The sequence below is a fragment of the Oncorhynchus gorbuscha genome, linkage group LG06 (genome assembly GCF_021184085.1).
Source record: "Oncorhynchus gorbuscha isolate QuinsamMale2020 ecotype Even-year linkage group LG06, OgorEven_v1.0, whole genome shotgun sequence".
NCBI classification, from domain to species: Eukaryota; Metazoa; Chordata; class Actinopteri; order Salmoniformes; family Salmonidae; genus Oncorhynchus; species Oncorhynchus gorbuscha.
In genome coordinates, this window is record NC_060178.1 from 47,084,661 (window position 1) to 47,103,219 (window position 18,559).

The 18,559-nt window shown below is 51.4% G+C and overlaps 1 protein-coding gene across 4 annotated transcripts in view; it reads left to right on the forward strand.

Annotated features, from left to right (window-relative positions):
• Positions 1-18,559, forward strand: part of LOC124038027 (ribonucleoprotein PTB-binding 2-like) — a 95,948-nt gene that overhangs the window by 39,893 nt on the left and 37,496 nt on the right. For all 4 annotated transcript variants that reach the window (XM_046353391.1, XM_046353392.1, XM_046353393.1 and 1 more), the window contains exon 3: positions 8,908-9,377. In XM_046353391.1, the coding sequence (XP_046209347.1) occupies positions 8,908-9,377 (470 nt within the window). The remainder of the gene's footprint in view (positions 1-8,907; positions 9,378-18,559) is intronic.

Sequence of the window (18,559 nt, forward strand, 5' to 3'; positions counted from 1 at the left end):
CCTCCACCTACCTCTCTCTCTCCACCTCCACCTACCTCTCTCTCTCTACACCTCCACCTACCTCTCTCTCTCTCACCTCCACCTACCTCTCTCTCTCTACACCTCCACCTACCTCTCTCTCTTCCCTTCTCTCTCTCCACCTCCACCTCCACCTCTCTCTCTACACCTCCACCTACCTCTCTCTCTCTACACCTCCACCTACCTCTCTCTCTTCCCTTCTCTCTCTCCACCTCCACCTCCACCTCTCTCTCTCTCCCCTTCTCTCTCTCCACCTCCACCTACCTCTCTCTCTTCCCTTCTCTCTGCACCTCCACCTACCTCTCTCTCTCTCCCCTTCTCTCTCTGCACCTCCACCTATCTCTCTCTCTCCACCTCCACCTACCTCTCTCTCTCCACCTACCTCTCTCTCTCTCTCTCCACCTACCTCTCGCTCTCTCCACCTACCTCTCGCTCTCTCCACCTACCTCTCGCTCTCTCCACCTCCACCTACCCCTCTCTCTCTCCACCTACCTCTCTCTCTCTCTCTCCACTTATCCTCTCGCTCTCTCCACCTCCACCTACCCCTCTCTCTCCACCTACCCCTCTCTCTCCACCTCCACCTACCTCTCTCTCTCCACCTCCACCTACCTCTCTCTCTCTCCACCTCCACCTACCTCTCTCTCCCCTTCTCTCTCTCCACCTCCACCTACCTCTCCACCTCCACCTACCTCTCTCTCCCCTTCTCTCTCTCCACCTCCACCTACCTCTCCACCTCCACCTCTCTCTCTCTCCACCTCCACCTCTCTCTCTCCCCTTCTCTCTCTCCACCTCCCTCTCTCTCCCCTTCTCTCTCTCCACCTCCACCTACCTCTCCACCTCCACCTCTCTCTCCACCTCCACCTACCTCTCTCTCTCTCTCCCCCTCTCTCGCATGCTCTCTCTCGCATGCTCTCTCTCGCATGCTCTCTCTCGCATGCTCTCTCTCGCATGCTCTCTCTCGCATGCTCTCTCTCGCATGCTCTCTCTCGCATGCTCTCTCTCGCATGCTCTCTCTCGCATGCTCTCTCTCCCTCTCTCTCTCTCTCTCTCTCTCTCTCTCTCTCTCGCATGCTCTCTCTCTCTCTCTCTCTCTCTCTCTCTCTCTCTCTCTCTCTCTCTCTCTCTCTCTCTCTCTCTCTCTCGCTCTCGCTCTCGCTCTCTCTCTCGCTCTCTCTCTCGCTCTCTCTCCACCTCTCTCGCTCTCTCTCCACCTCTCTCGCTCTCTCTCCACCTCTCTCGCTCTCTCTCCACCTCCACCTACCTCTCTCCACCTCCACCTACCTCTCTCCACCTCCACCTACCTCTCTCCACCTCCACCTACCTCTCTCTCTCTCTCCACCTCCACCTACCTCTCTCTCTCTCTCCACCTCCACCTACCTCTCTCTCTCTCTCCACCTCCACCTACCTCTCTCTCTCTCTCTCTCTCCACCTCCACCTACCTCTCTCTCTCTCTCCACCTCCACCTACCTCTCTCTCTCTCTCCACCTCCACCTACCTCTCTCTCTCTCTCTCTCCACCTCCACCTACTCTCTCTCTCTCTCTCCACCTCCACCTACCTCTCTCTCTCTCCACCTCCACCTACCTCTCTCTCTCTCCACCTCCACCTACCTCTCTCTCTTCCCTTCTCTCTCTGTAATAATAATAATAATAATAATATATGCCATTTAGCAGACGCTTTTATCCAAAGCGACTTACAGTCATGTGTGCATACATTCTACGTATGGGATAGAACCCACTACCCTGGCGTTACAAGCGCCATGCTCTACCAACTGAGCTACACAGGACCCCCCACCTACCTCTCTCTCTCTCCCCTTCTCTCTCTGCCCCTCCACCTACCTCTCTCTCTCCACCTCCACCTACCTCTCTCTCTCTTCCCTTCTCTCTCTCCACCTACCTCTCTCTCTCTCCACCTACCTCTCGCTCTCTCCACCTCCACCTACCCCTCTCTCTCTCCACCTACCTCTCTCTCTCTCCACTTATCCTCTCGCTCTCTCCACCTCCACCTACCCCTCTCTCTCCAACTACCCCTCTCTCTCCACCTACCCCTCTCTCTCCACCTCCACCTACCTCTCTCTCTCTTCCCTTCTCTCTCTCCACCTACCTCTCTCTCTCTCCACCTACCTCTCGCTCTCTCCACCTCCACCTACCCCTCTCTCTCTCCACCTACCTCTCTCTCTCTCCACTTATCCTCTCGCTCTCTCCACCTCCACCTACCCCTCTCTCTCCACCTACCCCTCTCTCTCCACCTACCCTCTCTCTCCACCTACCCCTCTCTCTCCACCTCCACCTACCTCTCTCTCTCTCTCCACCTCCACCTACCTCCTCTCTCTCCACCTCCACCTCTCTCTCTCTCCACCTCCACCTACTCTCTCCACTCTCCACCTCCACCTACCTCTCCACCTCCACCTCTCTCTCTCCCTTCTCTCTCTCCACCTCCACCTACCTCTCCACCTCCACCTCTCTCTCTCCACCTCCACCTCTCTCTCCCCTTCTCTCTCTCCACCTCCACCTCTCTCCACCTCCATCTACCCTCCACCTCCATCTACCTCTCCACCTCCATCTACCTCTCCACCTCCATCTACCTCTCCACCTCCATCTACCTCTCCACCTCCATCTACCTCTCCACCTCCATCTACCTCTCCACCTCCATCTACCTCTCCACCTCCATCTACCTCTCCACCTCCATCTACCTCTCCACCTCCATCTACCTCTCCACCTCCATCTACCTCTCCACCTCCATCTACCTCTCCACCTCCATCTACCTCTCCACCTCCATCTACCTCCATCCACCTCTCCACCTCCATCTACCTCTCCACCTCCATCTACCTCTCCACCTCCATCTACCTCTCTCCATCACCTCCACCTCTCTACCTCTCCACCTCCATCACCTCTCCACCTCCTCTACCTCTCCACCTCCATCTCTCTCTCTCTCCACCTCCACCTCTCTCTCTCTCCACCTCCACCTCTCTCTCTCTCCACCTACTCTCTCTCTCTCTCTCTCTCTCGCATGCTCTCTCTCTCTCTCCACCTCTCTCTCTCTCTCCACCTCTCTCTCTCTCTCCACCTCTCTCTCTCTCTCCACCTCTCTCTCTCTCTCGCATGCGCTCTCTCTCGCATGCGCTCTCTCTCGCATGCGCTCTCTCTCGCATGCGCTCTCTCTCGCATGCTCTCTCTCTCTCGCATGCTCTCTCTCTCTCGCATTCTCTCTCTCTCTCGCATTCTCTCTCTCTCTCGCATTCTCTCTCTCTCTCGCATTCTCTCTCTCTCTCGCATTCTCTCTCTCTCTCGCTCTCTCTCTCGCTCGCTCTCTCTCTCTCTCTCGCTCGCTCTCTCGCTCTCTCTCTCGCTCGCTCTCTCGCTCTCTCTCTCGCTCGCTCTCTCGCTCTCTCTCGCTCTCTCTCTCGCTCTCGCTCTCTCCTCGCTCTCTCGCTCTCTCTCCACCTCCACCTACCTCTCTCCACCTCCACCTACCTCTCTCCACCTCCACCTCGCTCTCTCTCTCTCTCTCTCTCCACCTCCACCTACCTCTCTCTCTCTCTCTCTCCACCTCCACCTACCTCTCTCTCTCCACCTCTCTCTCTCTCTCCACCTACCTCTCCTCTCTCTCTCCACCTCCACCTACCCCCTCTCTCTCCACCTACTCTCTCTCCACCTCCACCTACCCTCTCTCTCTCTCCACCTCCACCACCTACCTCTCTCTCTCTCCTCTCCACCTCCACCTCTCTCCACCTCTCTCTCTCCACCTCCACCTACCCTCTCTCTCTCCACCTCCACCCACCTCCACCTCTCTCTCTCCACCTCCCTCTCCACCTCCACCTCCTCTCCACCTCCACCTCTCTCTCTTCCCTTCTCTCTCTGTAATAATAATCTACCTAACCTATATGCCATTTCAGGCTCTTTATCCAAAGCTCTTACAGTCATGTGTCATACATCTCCACCTCCATCTAGAACCCTCTACCCCATCTACCTCTCCACCTCCTCTACCTCTCCACTCCAGCTACCTCTCCACCTCCATCTACCCTCCACCTCCATCTCCTCTCCACCTCCATCTCTCTCTCCACCTCCACCTCTCTCTCTCCACCTCCACCTACCTCTCTCACCTCCCTTCTCTCTCTCCACCTACTCTCTCTCTCTCTCCACCTCCACCTCTCTCTCTCTCCACCTCCACCTCTCCCTCTCTCTCTCCACCTACCTCTCTCTCTCCACTTATCCTCTCGCTCTCTCCACCTCCACCTACCCCTCTCTCTCCAACTACCCTCTCTCTCTCCATTCCTACCTCTCTCTCTCCACCTCCACCTATTCTCTCTCTCTCTCTTCCCTTCTCTCTCTCCACCTACCTCTCTCTCTCTCCACCTACCTCTCGCTCTCTCCACCTCCACCTACCCCTCTCTCTCTCCACCTACCTCTCTCTCTCCACTTATCTCTCGCTCTCTCCACCTCCACCTACCCCTCTCTCTCCTCCTACCCCTCTCTCTCCACCTACCCCTCTCTCTCCACCTCCCCTCTCTCTCCACCTCCACCTACCTCTCTCTCTCTCTCCACCTCCACCTACCTCTCTCTCCCCTTCTCTCTCTCCACCTCCACCTACCTCTCCACCTCCACCTACCTCTCTCTCCCTTCTCTCTCTCCACCTCCACCTACCTCTCCACCTCCCTCGCTCTCTCTCTCCACCTCCACCTCGCTCTCTCTCCCCTTCTCCCTCGCTCCACCTCCATCTACCTCTCCACCTCCATCTACCTCTCCACCTCCATCTACCTCTCCACCTCCATCTACCTCTCCACCTCCATCTCCTCTCCACCTCCATCTACCTCTCCACCTCCATCTACCTCTCCACCTCCATCTACCTCTCCACCTCCATCTACCTCTCCACCTCCATCTACCTCTCCACCTCCATCTACCTCTCCACCTCCATCTACCTCTCCACCTCCATCTACCTCTCCACCTCCATCTCTCTCTCTCTCCACCTCCATCTCTCTCTCTCTCCACCTCCACCTCTCTCTCTCTCCACCTCCACCTCTCTCTCTCTCCACCTACCTCTCTCTCTCTCTCTCTCTCGCATCTCTCTCTCCTCTCTCTCTCTCTCTCCTCGCTCTCTCTCTCTCTCTCTCTCTCACCTCTACCTCTCTCTCTCACTCCCTCTCTCTCTCTCGCACCTACCTACCTACCTCTCTCTCATCTCTCTCTCTCTCGCATCTCTCTCGCTCTCTCTCGCATGCTCTCTCTCTCTCGCTCTCTCTCTCTCTCTCTCCCTCGCTCTCTCTCTCCTCGCTCTTCTCTCTCTCTCTCTCTCCCTCTCTCTCTCTCCTCGCTCTCTCTCTCGCTCTCTCTCTCGCTTCTCTCTCTCTCTCTCTCTCGCTCTCTCTCTCGCTCTCTCTCTCTCTCTCTCTCTCTACCTCTCTCTCTCTCTCTCTCTCGCTCTCTCTCTCTCCTCTCTACCTCTCCTCTCTCTACCTCTCTCTCTCTCTCGCTACCTCTCTCTCTCTCGCTTCTCTCTCTCTCTCGCTCTCTCTCCCTCGCTCTCTCTCCCTCGCTCTCTCTCCCTCGCTCTCTCTCCCTCGCTCTCTCTCCCTCGCTCTCTCTCCCTCGCTCTCTCTCCCTCGCTCTCTCTCCCTCGCTCTCTCTCCCTCGCTCTCTCTCCCTCGCTCTCTCTCCCTCGCTCTCTCTCCCTCGCTCTCTCTCCCTCGCTCGCTCTCTCCCTCGCTCTCTCTCCCTCGCTCTCTCTCCCTCGCTCTCTCTCTCCCTCGCTCTCTCTCCCTCGCTCTCTCTCCTCGCTCTCTCTCTCGCTCTCTCTCCTCGCTCTCTCTCTCGCTCTCTCTCTCGCTCTCTCTCTCGCTCTCTCTCTCGCTCTCTCCTCTCTCTCTCTCGCTACCTCTCTCTCTCTCTCTCTCTCGCTCTCTCTCCCTCGCTCTCCTCCCTCGCTCTCTCTCCCTCGCTCTCTCTCCCTCGCTCTCTCTCCCTCGCTCTCCCTCTCTCTCTCTCCCTCGCTCTCTCGCTCTCTCTCTCGCTCTCTCTCTCGCTCTCTCTCGCTCTCTCCCTCGCTCTCTCTCTCTCTCTCTCCCTCGCTCTCTCTCCCTCGCTCTCTCTCCCTCGCTCTCTCTCCCTCGCTCTCTCTCCCTCGCTCTCTCTCCCTCGCTCTCTCTCCCTCGCTCTCTCTCTCTCTCTCTCCCTCCTCTCTCTCGCTCTCTCTCTACTCTACCTACCTACCTCTCTCTCTCTCTCTACCTACCTACCTACCTCTCTCTCTCTACCTACCTACCTCTCTCTCTCCACCTACCTACCTACCTACCTACCTCTCTCTCTCTCTCTCTCCCTCGCTCTCTCTCCCTCTCTCTCTCTCTCTCTCTCTCTCTCTCTCTCTCTCTCTCTCTCTCTCTCTCTCTCTCTCTCTCTCTCTCTCTCTCTCTCTCTCTCTCTCTCTCTCTCTCTCTCTCTCTCTCTCTCTCTCTCTCTCTCTCTCTCTCTCTCTCTCTCTCTCAGAGAGAGAGATCTCTCTCTCTCTCTCTAGGTGGAGAGAGAGAGGTAGGTAGGTAGGCACCTCACAGAGAGAGGTAGGTAGGTGGGTGGAGAGAGAGAGGTAGGTAAGAGAGAGAGAGGTCAAATGCATCGCACAGTAACTTTACTTGACTCACCGCGGCATAACCAGATGACCGTCTCTGCTCAGAAAAATACATCCATCATGCAGTTTTGAGTATGGGAACGTTGAGGTAATTGATTTGCCCGTGCGGGATGGCTGGCGGCGTGCGTGAACGCTTTAATGGAATGTGAAGTGGTGCAGATGGAGAGTTCTAGAGGCCGGTGGGACGTGGGAGAGTGGTCCTCTCTGGTTTCATCTGGCAGAACGATCCTGACTTCACATTGGTACTCTGGGTTTCAGCTCCACCGTCAGTTTTCAGACATCAGTGGGATCACTGTTAGACCGAGCCGGTGTTTCTCTAAACATTAGTCATCATTAATCAACTCTACAGTACACGTCTCCCTCCCTCGCACTCAACACACACACACACCTCTCTGACTCACTTGTCCACTTGTGTAATAATGTATCAGCAACATCGTCTCCACACTGGAAGTGCATTAGGACTCACAATGTCGACTGGGGAGGCTAATAGCCACCAAATATTTAGATCTAGATATTAGTTCCTCTCAGTAAATAGTCAACACAGACCTACCACAGGTACTAAAGGGTTAACATGGTTTTCATGACAGTTATGAAGAAGACGGGTTGTAATTTCAGTTTTAACTTTTTTTAAATCACATGGACGTGTTTCGGTCAGCCAGTCAGCCAGTCAGCCCAGTCAGCCAGTCCAGTCAGCCAGTCAGTCAGTCAGCCAGTCAGCCAGTCAGCCAGTCAGTCAGCCAGTCAGCCAGTCAGCCAGTCAGCCAGTCAGTCAGCCAGTCAGCCAGCCAGTCAGCCAGTCAGTCAGTCAGTCAGTCAGTCAACGTTCGCTCGGCTGAGGGGTATTTTGGCCACGCTACACATTCCATATCAATTCATTACCGCCTCATTTCACGGCCCATGAATCACTGCGTTGGCGTTTTCGGGGGGGGGGGGGTCGTTTCGGGCTGTTAGCGTTTCTATAAAAGGGTTCAGGTTTGATTAAGCCTGTTTACTGGACTGTGATGTTGTAAACACCTCCCCTGTTATTGTGATCACTGTGTGTTTAGGTGGGATAAATATGTGTGTCAGTGAGTGGATTCTTTCCAGGCTGCTCCCAGCTAATGTGGGTCTTTCTCTCTGTGTATCTCTGTGTTTCTCTGTCTGTTTGGTTTCTGTACCCCTCTCTCTCCCATTCTCTGTCTCTCTGCACGTGTTTCTGTCTCTGTGTGTGTTTGTGTGTGTGTCTTGTTCTCTCTGACTGTGTGTGTGTTTCTCCTTGTCTTTGTTTGTCCCTGTCCCGGTCTCTCTGTCCGTGTCCCCTTCCATGTCTCTGTGCATTTCTGTCCATTTCCCTGTCTCTGTGTATTCCTGTCTCTGTGTATTCCTGTCTCTGTGTATTCCTGTCTCTGTGTATTCCTGTCTCTGTGTATTCCTGTCTCTCTGTCTCTGTGTATCTGTCTCTGTGTATTCCTGTCTCTGTGTATTCCTGTCTCTGTGTATTTCTGTCTCTGTGTATTCCTGTCTCCCTGTCTCTGTGTATTCCTGTCTCTGTGTATTCCTGTCTCTGTGTATTTCTGTCTCTGTGTATTCCTGTCTCTGTGTATTCCTGTCTCTGTGTATTTCTGTCTCCCTGTCTCTGTGTATTCCTGTCTCTGTGTATTCCTGTCTCTGTGTATTCCTGTCTCTGTGTATTCCTGTCTCTGTGTATTCCTGTCTCTGTGTATTCCTGTCTCTGTGTATCTCTGTCTCTGTGTATTCCTGTCTCTGTGTATCTCTGTCTCTGTGCATCTCTGTCCATTTCCATGTCTGTGTATCTCTGTCCCTGTCTCTGTGTATCTCTGTCCCTGTCTCTGTGTATCTCTGTCCCTGTCTTTGTATATCTCTGTCCCTGTCTCTGTGTATCTCTGTCCCTGTCTCTGTGTATCTCTGTCCCTGTCTCTGTGTATCTCTGTCCCTGTCTCTGTGTATTCCTGTGTCCCTGTCTGTGTATCTCTGTCCATTTCCCTGTCTATGTGTATCTCTGTCCCTGTCTCTGTGCATCTCTGTCCATTTCCCTGTCTCTGTGCATCCCTGTCCATGTCCCTGTGTATCTCTGTCCCTGTCTCTGTGCATCTCTGTCCATTTCCCTGTCTCTGTGCATCCCTGTCCATGTCCCTGTCTCTGTGCATCTCTGTCCATTTCCCTGTCTCTGTGCATCCCTGTCCATGTCCCTGTCTCTGTGTATCTCTGTCCCTGTTTCTGTGCATCTCTGTCCATTTCCCTGTCTCTGTACATCCCTGTCCATGTCCCTCCAGCGTTTGTGACCCTGCTGAACGGTGACCAGGCTCAGGGTGCCATACGCTCCCTCCACCAGAGCAACATGCGTGGCCGAGACATCACGGTGCAGCTCCAGCCCACCGACTCCCTGCTGTGCCTCACCAACCTGCCCCACACCTTCACCGCCCAGCAGCTGGAGGAGCTGGTCCGTTCCTACGGAAACATTGAGCGCTGCTTCCTGGTCTACAGCGAGCTCACCGGACACTCCAAGGGCTACGGCTTCGTGGAGTACATGAAGAAGGACTCGGCGTCGCGGGCGCGGTCGGAGCTGCTGGGGCGACCGCAGGGGGACCGCGCGGTAATGATCCAGTGGACAGACGTGAACCAGCTGACCGCGGGTCACCACCTCCACTCTAAGTGCCTCTGTGTGGACCGGCTGCCCCAGGAGTACGAGTCAGAGGAGTTGAACCTGCTGTTCTCGGAGCGCTACAAGCCTGTCTTCTGCCAGGTGAGTCCGAAGCGGGATACTTATTTGTGAGGCTTTGGAGTTCAAGCGCCTCAACGGGCCCTGACGCTGTGTGAATTGGGGGGGGGGTTGCCGGGGTGAGACCTGTTTACCGTGACACCAGCCGCGACTCGTCTTTCCCTGCATGCCGGCTCTTCCTAACCGAGCGCCCCCACGTTCAAGTCCTCCCCTCCTCTTCTCCATCCCTTCATCCTTCCTTCTCCTACGCCCCTCCATCCCCCTCTAACTCTCCAACCCCTCCCACACAGACTACAATACGCCTACAGGATCAAAGTCCCATGATGGTTTGTGGGTGTTTTGGACTTTTGGTTTCCTAGCTGTTGCAGAGCCAGCAGGCTTTGACCTACGGTTCAGCGTTTTGAGTGTGCCTGCTCCTACACTCTGCCGTGACCACAACTCTCTTCCCTAATGGTTTCTTCCACAAAAAGAGATCGAGGCATTGAGCTCCAATCCAAAGGCCCTCCCCCACTCCTATAGCCTGTAGCCTCGTTCACAGCTCCACACTGTTCTCTATTTTTACTGTTACAGCTGGTTTTACTGGTTTTACTCACCTCTCTGTCTGCCCTCTCTATTCAACCCTCTTCTACGTGTAGGCCCTTAACCCCTACACCCCCACCCCCACTACCATCCCTCTTCCACCCTAACCCCTAGGATCTCCCCTAGTCTGCTGCCTCCTGAGGGCCCTTCTATCCCCCAGCTGCAGTGCTTGAAAGTGACTCAGCCCCTTAAGTGATATCAAGAGCCAGGCTGAGAATGCCAGGGCCGTTAGAAGCAGGTAAATGACAGTAGACGGAAGTCACTCTTTCTATGTCTCTCGCTCTCTGTCTCGCTCTCTTTTTCTCTCCTCTCTCTGTCTCCTCTCTGTCTCTGTCTCGGTCTCTCTCCTCTCTCTTTTTCTCTCTCGCTCTCTCTAGGGGCAGGAGAGGCCTCTCAGACGCAACAGTACGTTACATGAGTCATCACTGACAGCGATAAAGCAAGGTACTTGTGAGAGGAGCAGAGTCGAGTTAGGAGTAGTTTGGAGAACTCTGAGTGATAGAGAGGTAGAGTGGTAAATATGGGTGAAGAGGAGGTCCCTCGGACGACTTATTCGGGAACAAGTGTTTGTCCTTTTCGGAAAAGAAATACTGCACAGGTGCAGGTTTGTAGCCAGCACACAAACACACAGCCTGGATGGTTTCACTACTGTGCCAGGCAGAGTGGAGCTGACTGATACCTGTTTGCTAAGTCACACTGAAAACGACCCACGGACATCTCCTGGCACCCCCATTCGCACGCACTCTGACACGTTCAATCACAGCTTTTTCTCGCACACGCTGGTACTCAGACACAGCTCTCCTCCTCGTCTCCTCTGTCCCAGCTCTCCTCCTCGTCTCCTCTGTCCCAGCTCTCCTCCTCGTCTCCTCTGTCCCAGCTCTCCTCCTCGTCTCCTCTGTCCCAGCTCTCCTCCTCATCTCCTCTGTCCCAGCTCTCCTCCTCGTCTCCTCTGTCCCAGCTCTCCTCCTCGTCTCCTCTGTTCCAGCCTCTCAGTGAGTCGTCTCCTCTGTCCCAGCTCTCCTCCTCGTCTCCTCTGTCCCAGCTCTCCTCCTCGTCTCCTCTGTCCCAGCTCTCCTCCTCGTCTCCTCTGTCCCAGCTCTCCTCCTCGTCTCCTCTGTCCCAGCTCTCCTCCTCGTCTCCTCTGTCCCAGCTCTCCTCCTCGTCTCCTCTGTCCCAGCTCTCCTCCTCGTCTCCTCTGTCCCAGCTCTCCTCCTCGTCTCCTCTGTCCCAGCTCTCCTCCTCGTCTCCTCTGTCCCAGCTCTCCTCCTCGTCTCCTCTGTCCCAGCTCTCCTCCTCGTCTCCTCTGTCCCAGCTCTCCTCCTCGTCTCCTCTGTCCCAGCTCTCCTCCTCGTCTCCTCTGTCCCAGCTCTCCTCCTCGTCTCCTCTGTCCCAGCTCTCCTCCTCGTCTCCTCTGTCCCAGCTCTCCTCCTCGTCTCCTCTGTCCCAGCCTCTCAGTGAGTCGTCTCCTCTGTCCCAGCCTCTCAGTGAGTCGTCTCCTCTGTCCCAGCCTCTCAGTGAGTCGTCTCCTCTGTCCCAGCCTCTCAGTGAGTCGTCTCCTCTGTCCCAGCCTCTCAGTGAGTCGTCTCCTCTGTCCCAGCCTCTCAGTGACTCGTCTCCTCTGTCCCAGCCTCTCAGTGAGTCGTCTCCTCTGTCCCAGCCTCCCAGTGAGTCGTCTCTTCTGTCCCAGCCTCTCAGTGAGTCGTCTCCTCTGTCCCAGCTCTCCTCCTCGTCTCCTCTGTCCCAGCTCTCCTCCTCGTCTCCTCTGTCCCAGCCTCTCAGTGAGTCATCTCCTCTGTCCCAGCCTCTCAGTGAGTCATCTCCTCTGTCCCAGCCTCTCAGTGAGTCGTCTCCTCTGTCCCAGCCTCTCAGTGAGTCGTCTCCTCTGTCCCAGCCTCTCAGTGAGTCGTCTCCTCTGTCCCAGCCTCTCAGTGAGTCGTCTCCACTGTCCCAGCCTCCCAGTGAGTCGTCTCCTCTGTCCCAGCCTCCCAGTGAGTCGTCTCTTCTGTCCCAGCCTCTCAGTGAGTCGTCTCCTCTGTCCCAGCTCTCCTCCTCGTCTCCTCTGTCCCAGCTCTCCTCCTCGTCTCCTCTGTCCCAGCCTCTCAGTGAGTCGTCTCCTCTGTCCCAGCCTCTCAGTGAGTCGTCTCCTCTGTCCCAGCCTCTCAGTGAGTCGTCTCCTCTGTCCCAGCCTCTCAGTGAGTCGTCTCCTCTGTCCTGTCAGTGACCTTTTTGACAGGAGGACCGTGACCCCCATATCTATGGTCAGATCACGGTCACTTTTAAGGTCTTCAAAGTCTCAACTCAAGAGTGACCTGGAGGTTAACAGCTGTCACAGACTGACAACCAGCGCATTGGGGTTGTCAGCTTGATGAACACACGCACGCACGCACGCGCACACACACACACACACACACACACACACACACACACACTTTCCCTAGACTGACTGACACCCAGGTCCCGGGAAGAGAACCCCTCCTGACCTCTAACCTCTTCCAGGAGGTAGATCTGCTGAAGGGCTGCCTGGGATCCCCTGTCCTGTCACTCCTCATCGGACTGGCCAATCACACCATGCATACTAAATGTGCTGTACATATGAATATATTCCCCCACAAAGCACTCTCACTTTCACACATACAAAGACAAACACAGACAGTCACACCAGGTATACTAAATGTGCTGTACATATGAATATATTCCCCCACAAAGCACTCTCACTTTCACACATACAAAGACAAACACAGACAGTCACACCAGGTATACTAAATGTGCTGTACATATGAATATATTCCCCCACAAAGCACTCTCACTTTCACACATACAAAGACAAACACAGACAGTCACACCAGGTATACTAAATGTGCTGTACATATGAATATACATAAAGACAAACACAGACAGTCACACCAGGTATACTGTGATCTGACAGAACAGCAGCATCCTGACGTCTGTGTTCCTCTGCTCTGAGTCATGGCTGGTGTTCCCTTAGTAAGAGGAGAGGGATGATCCGCCAGAGACTGTAGAGTGTGTATAGAGACACGTCTCCATTTGCAGAACCATACGGCTCTGACGGTCTGAGCACAGGTCCTGCTCTGTGTGTGTGTGTGTGTGTGTGTGTGTGTGTGTGTGTGTGTGTGTGTGTGTGTGTGTGTGTGTGTGTGTGTGTGTGTGTGTGTGTGTGTGTGTGTGTGTGTGTGTGTGTGTGTGTGCTCTGATACTCTGATCTGTGTATATATAACTATATTGGTTCACTATGACTTATCTGTCCCTGGCACACACACACACATTCTCTCGCTTTCTGCTTAGGAAAGTGTCTTGGCCAGCTTCGTAAACAGTGGAAAGAGCTGCACTGATGATATCACAGAGGGGGTTCCATGCCGAGAAGTTGGCCAGACCATGATAGAGACAGAAAGATGGGGATAATGACCACTACACACACCATGAGAGACAGAAAGATGGGGATAATGACCACTACACACACACACCATGATAGAGACAGAAAGCTGGGGATAATGAACACTAAACACACACACCATGATAGAGACAGAAAGATGGGGATAATGAACACTACACACACACACCATGATAGAGACAGAAAGATGGGGATAATGACCACTACACACACCATGGTAGAGACAGAAAGATGGGGATAATGACCGCTACACACACACACCATGATAGAGACAGAAAGCTGGGGATAATGAACACCGCAGAAAGATGGGGATAATACACACACACACCATGATAGAGACAGAAAGCTGGGGATAATGAACACTAAACACACACACCATGATAGAGACAGAAAGATGGGGATAATGAACACTACACACACACACCATGATAGAGACAGAAAGATGGGGATAATGACCACTACACACACCATGATAGAGACAGAAAGATGGGGATAATGACCACTACACACACACACCATGAGAGACAGAAAGATGGGGACAATGACCACTACACACACCATGATAGAGACAGAAAGATGGGGATAATGACCACTACACACACACACCATGAGAGACAGAAAGATGGGGACAATGACCACTACACACACCATGAGAGACAGAAAGATGGGGATAATGAACACCACACACACACACCATGATAGAGACAGAAAGATGGGGATAATGACCACTACACACACACACACACACACACACCATGATAGAGACAGAAAGATGGGGATAATGAACACTACACACACACACACACCATGATAGAGACAGAAAGATGGGGATAATGAACACTACACACACACCATCATAGAGACAGAAAGATGGGGATAATGAACACACACACACCATGATAGAGACAGAAAGATGGGGATAATAAACACTACACACACACACCATGATAGAGACAGAAAGATGGGGATAATGAACACTACACACACACACACACACACACACACCATGATAGAGACATTATTCATAGTTCTTCAGGAAAACATGTAACTCCACAACCTCAAAAGGAATTCCACAAGAACAAAGGCAATCCTCCAAGACAAAAAGGTAAATCCACAAGGTGGAAGGCACAGCACAAAAAGCCTCAAAAAGATACTCAAAAACAAACAAACAAGAACAAAAAACAGAACTCCACAAGAGAGTCCACCGGGATCAACAAGAGTTCACAGAGTACTAGGGCTGGGTGCTAACATACAAACACAGAGCCAAGAACTGAGTAAAACAAAGGGTTTAAATACAATCAGGGGAAACGAGGCACAGGTGCAAATAATAATGGGGATCAAGGGAAAACAAAAGATCAAAAGGCACAATGGGGGCATCTAGTGACCAAGAACCGGAACAACCCTGGCCAAATCCTGACAATAATGAACACTACACACACACATCATTGTAGAGACAGAAAGATGGGGATAATGTATGCACACATGACTGTAAGTCGCTTTGGATAAAAGCATCTGCTAAATGTCATATATTATTATTATTATTATTATAATGAACACACACCATGGTAGAGATGGAAAGATGGGGATAATGACCACTACACACACACCGTGGTAGAGACAGAAAGATGGGGATAATGACCACTACACACACACACACCATGATAGAGACAGAAAGATGGGGATAATGAACACTACACACACACCATGATAGAGACAGAAAGATGGGGATAATGAACACTACACACACACCATTATAGAGACAGAAAGATGGGGATAATGAACACTACACACACACACCATTATAGAGACAGAAAGATGGGGATAATGAACACTACACACACAGACACACCATGATAGAGACAGAAAGATGGGGATAATGAACACTACACACACAGACACACCATGATAGAGACAGAAAGATGGGGATAATGACCACTACACACACCATGATAGAGACAGAAAGATGGGGATAATGACCACTACACACACACACACACACCATGGTAGAGACAGAAAGATGGGGATAATGACCGCTACACACACACACACCATGATAGAGACAGAAAGATGGGGATAATGAACACTACACACACACACACACCATGATAGAGACAGAAATAATAATAATATATGCCATTTAGCAGACGCTTTTATCCAAAGCGACTTACAGTCATGTGTGCATACATTCTACGTAAAGATGGGGATAATGACCACTACACACACACACCATGATAGAGACAGAAAGATGGGGATAATGACCACTACACACACACACACACACACACACACCATGGTAGAGACAGAAAGATGGGGATAATGACCGCTACACACACACACACCATGATAGAGACAGAAAGCTGGGGATAATGAACACTAAACACTCACACCATGATAGAGACAGAAAGATGGGGATAATGAACACCACACACACACACACCATGATAGAGACAGAAAGATGGGGATAATGAACACTACACACACACACACACCATGATAGAGACAGAAAGATGGGGATAATGACCACTACACACACACACACACCATGATAGAGACAGAAAGATGGGGATAATGAACACTACACACACACACCATGATAGAGACAGAAAGATGGGGATAATGAACACTACACACACACACACCATGATAGAGACAGAAAGATGGGGATAATGACCACACACACACACACACACACACACCATGATAGAGACAGAAAGATGGGGATAATGAACACTACACACACACCATGATAGAGACAGAAAGATGGGGATAATGAACACACACACACCATGATAGAGACAGAAAGATGGGGATAATGAACACTACACACACACACCATGATAGAGACAGAAAGATGGGGATAATGAACACTACACACACACACACCATGATAGAGACAGAAAGATGGGGATAATGACCACTACACACACACACACACCATGATAGAGACAGAAAGATGGGGATAATGACCACTACATCCACACACACACCATGGTAGAGACTGAAAGATTGGACTAATGACAACTACACTCACACACCATGTTAGAGACAGAAAGATGGGGATAATGACCACTACACACGCACACACACACCATGGTAGAGACAGAAAGATGGGGATAATGCCCACTACACACACCATGATCGACAGAAAGATGGGGATAATGAACACTACACACACACACCATGATAGAGACAGAAAGATGGGGATAATGAACACTACACACTACACACACACACACCATGATAGAGACAGAAAGATGGGGATAATGAACACTACACACACCATGATAGAGACAGAAAGATGGGGATAATGACCACTACACACACACAAACCATGGTAGAGACAGAAAGATGGGGATAATGCGCACTACACACACCACCATGGTAGAGACAGAAAGATGGGGATAATGCGCACTACACACACCATGATAGACAGAAAGATGGGGATAATGAACACTACACACACACACCATGGTAGATACAGAAAGATGAGGATAATGACCACTACACCCACACACACACCATGGTAGATACAGAAAGATGGGGATAATGAACACTACACACACCATGATAGAGACAGAAAGATGGGGATAATGAACACTACACACACACACCATGGTAGAGACAGAAATATGGGGATAATGAATACTACACACACACACCATGGTAGAGACAGAAAGATGGGGATAATGCCCACTACACACACACCATGATAGAGACAGAAAGATGGGGATAATGACCACTACACCCACACACACACCATGGTAGATACAGAAAGATGGGGATAATGAACACTACACACACACAAACCATGGTAGAGACAGAAAGATGGGGATAATGCCCACTACACACACCATGATAGGCAGAAAGATGGGGATAATGAACACTACACACACACACCATGGTAGATACAGAAAGATGGGGATAATGACCACTACACACACACACCGTGGTAGAGACAGAAAGATAGGGATAATGAACACACACCATGGTAGAGACAGAAAGATGGGGATAATGACCACTACACACACACACACACACAATGATAGAGACAGAAATATGGGGATAATGAACACTAAACACACACACACACCGTGATAGAGACAGAAAGATGGGGATAATGACCACTACACACGCACACACACACCATGGTAGAGACAGAAATATGGGGATAATGAATACTACACACACACACCATGGTAGAGACAGAAAGATGGGGATAATGCCCACTACACACACCATGATAGACAGAAAGATGGGGATAATGAACACTACACACACACACCATGGTAGATACAGAAAGATGGGGATAATGAACACTACACACACACACCATGTTAGAGACAGAAAGATGGGGATAATGAACACTACACACACAGACACACCATGGTAGAGACTGAAAGATTGGACTAATGACAACTACACTCACACACCATGATAGAGACAGAAAGATGGGGATAATGACCACTACACACTCACCATGATAGAGACAGAAATATGGGGATAATGAACACTACACACACCATGATAGAGACAGAAAGATGGGGATAATGACCACTACATCCACACACACACCATGATAGAGACAGAAAGATGGGGATAATGAACACACACACCATGATAGAGACAGAAAGATGGGGATAATGAACACTACACACACCATGATAGAGACAGAAAGATGGGGATAATGAACACACACACCATGATAGAGACAGAAAGATGGGGATAATGAACACTACACACACACACCATGATAGAGACAGAAAGATGGGGATAATGAACACACACACACCATGATAGAGACAGAAAGATGGGGATAATGAACAATACACACACACACCATGATAGAGACAGAGAGATGTGGATAATGAACACTACACACACACACCATGATAGAGACAGAGAGATGGGGATAATGAACACTACACACACACACACACCATGGTAGAGACAGAGAGATGGGGATAATGAACACTACACACAAACACACCATGATAGAGACAGAGAGATGGGGATAATGACCACTACACACTCACCATGATAGAGACAGAAAGATGGGGATAATGAACACACACACACCATGATAGAGACAGAAAGATGGGGATAATGAACAATACACACACACACCATGATAGAGACAGAGAGATGTGGATAATGAACACTACACACACACACCATGATAGAGACAGAGAGATGGGGATAATGAACACTACACACACAC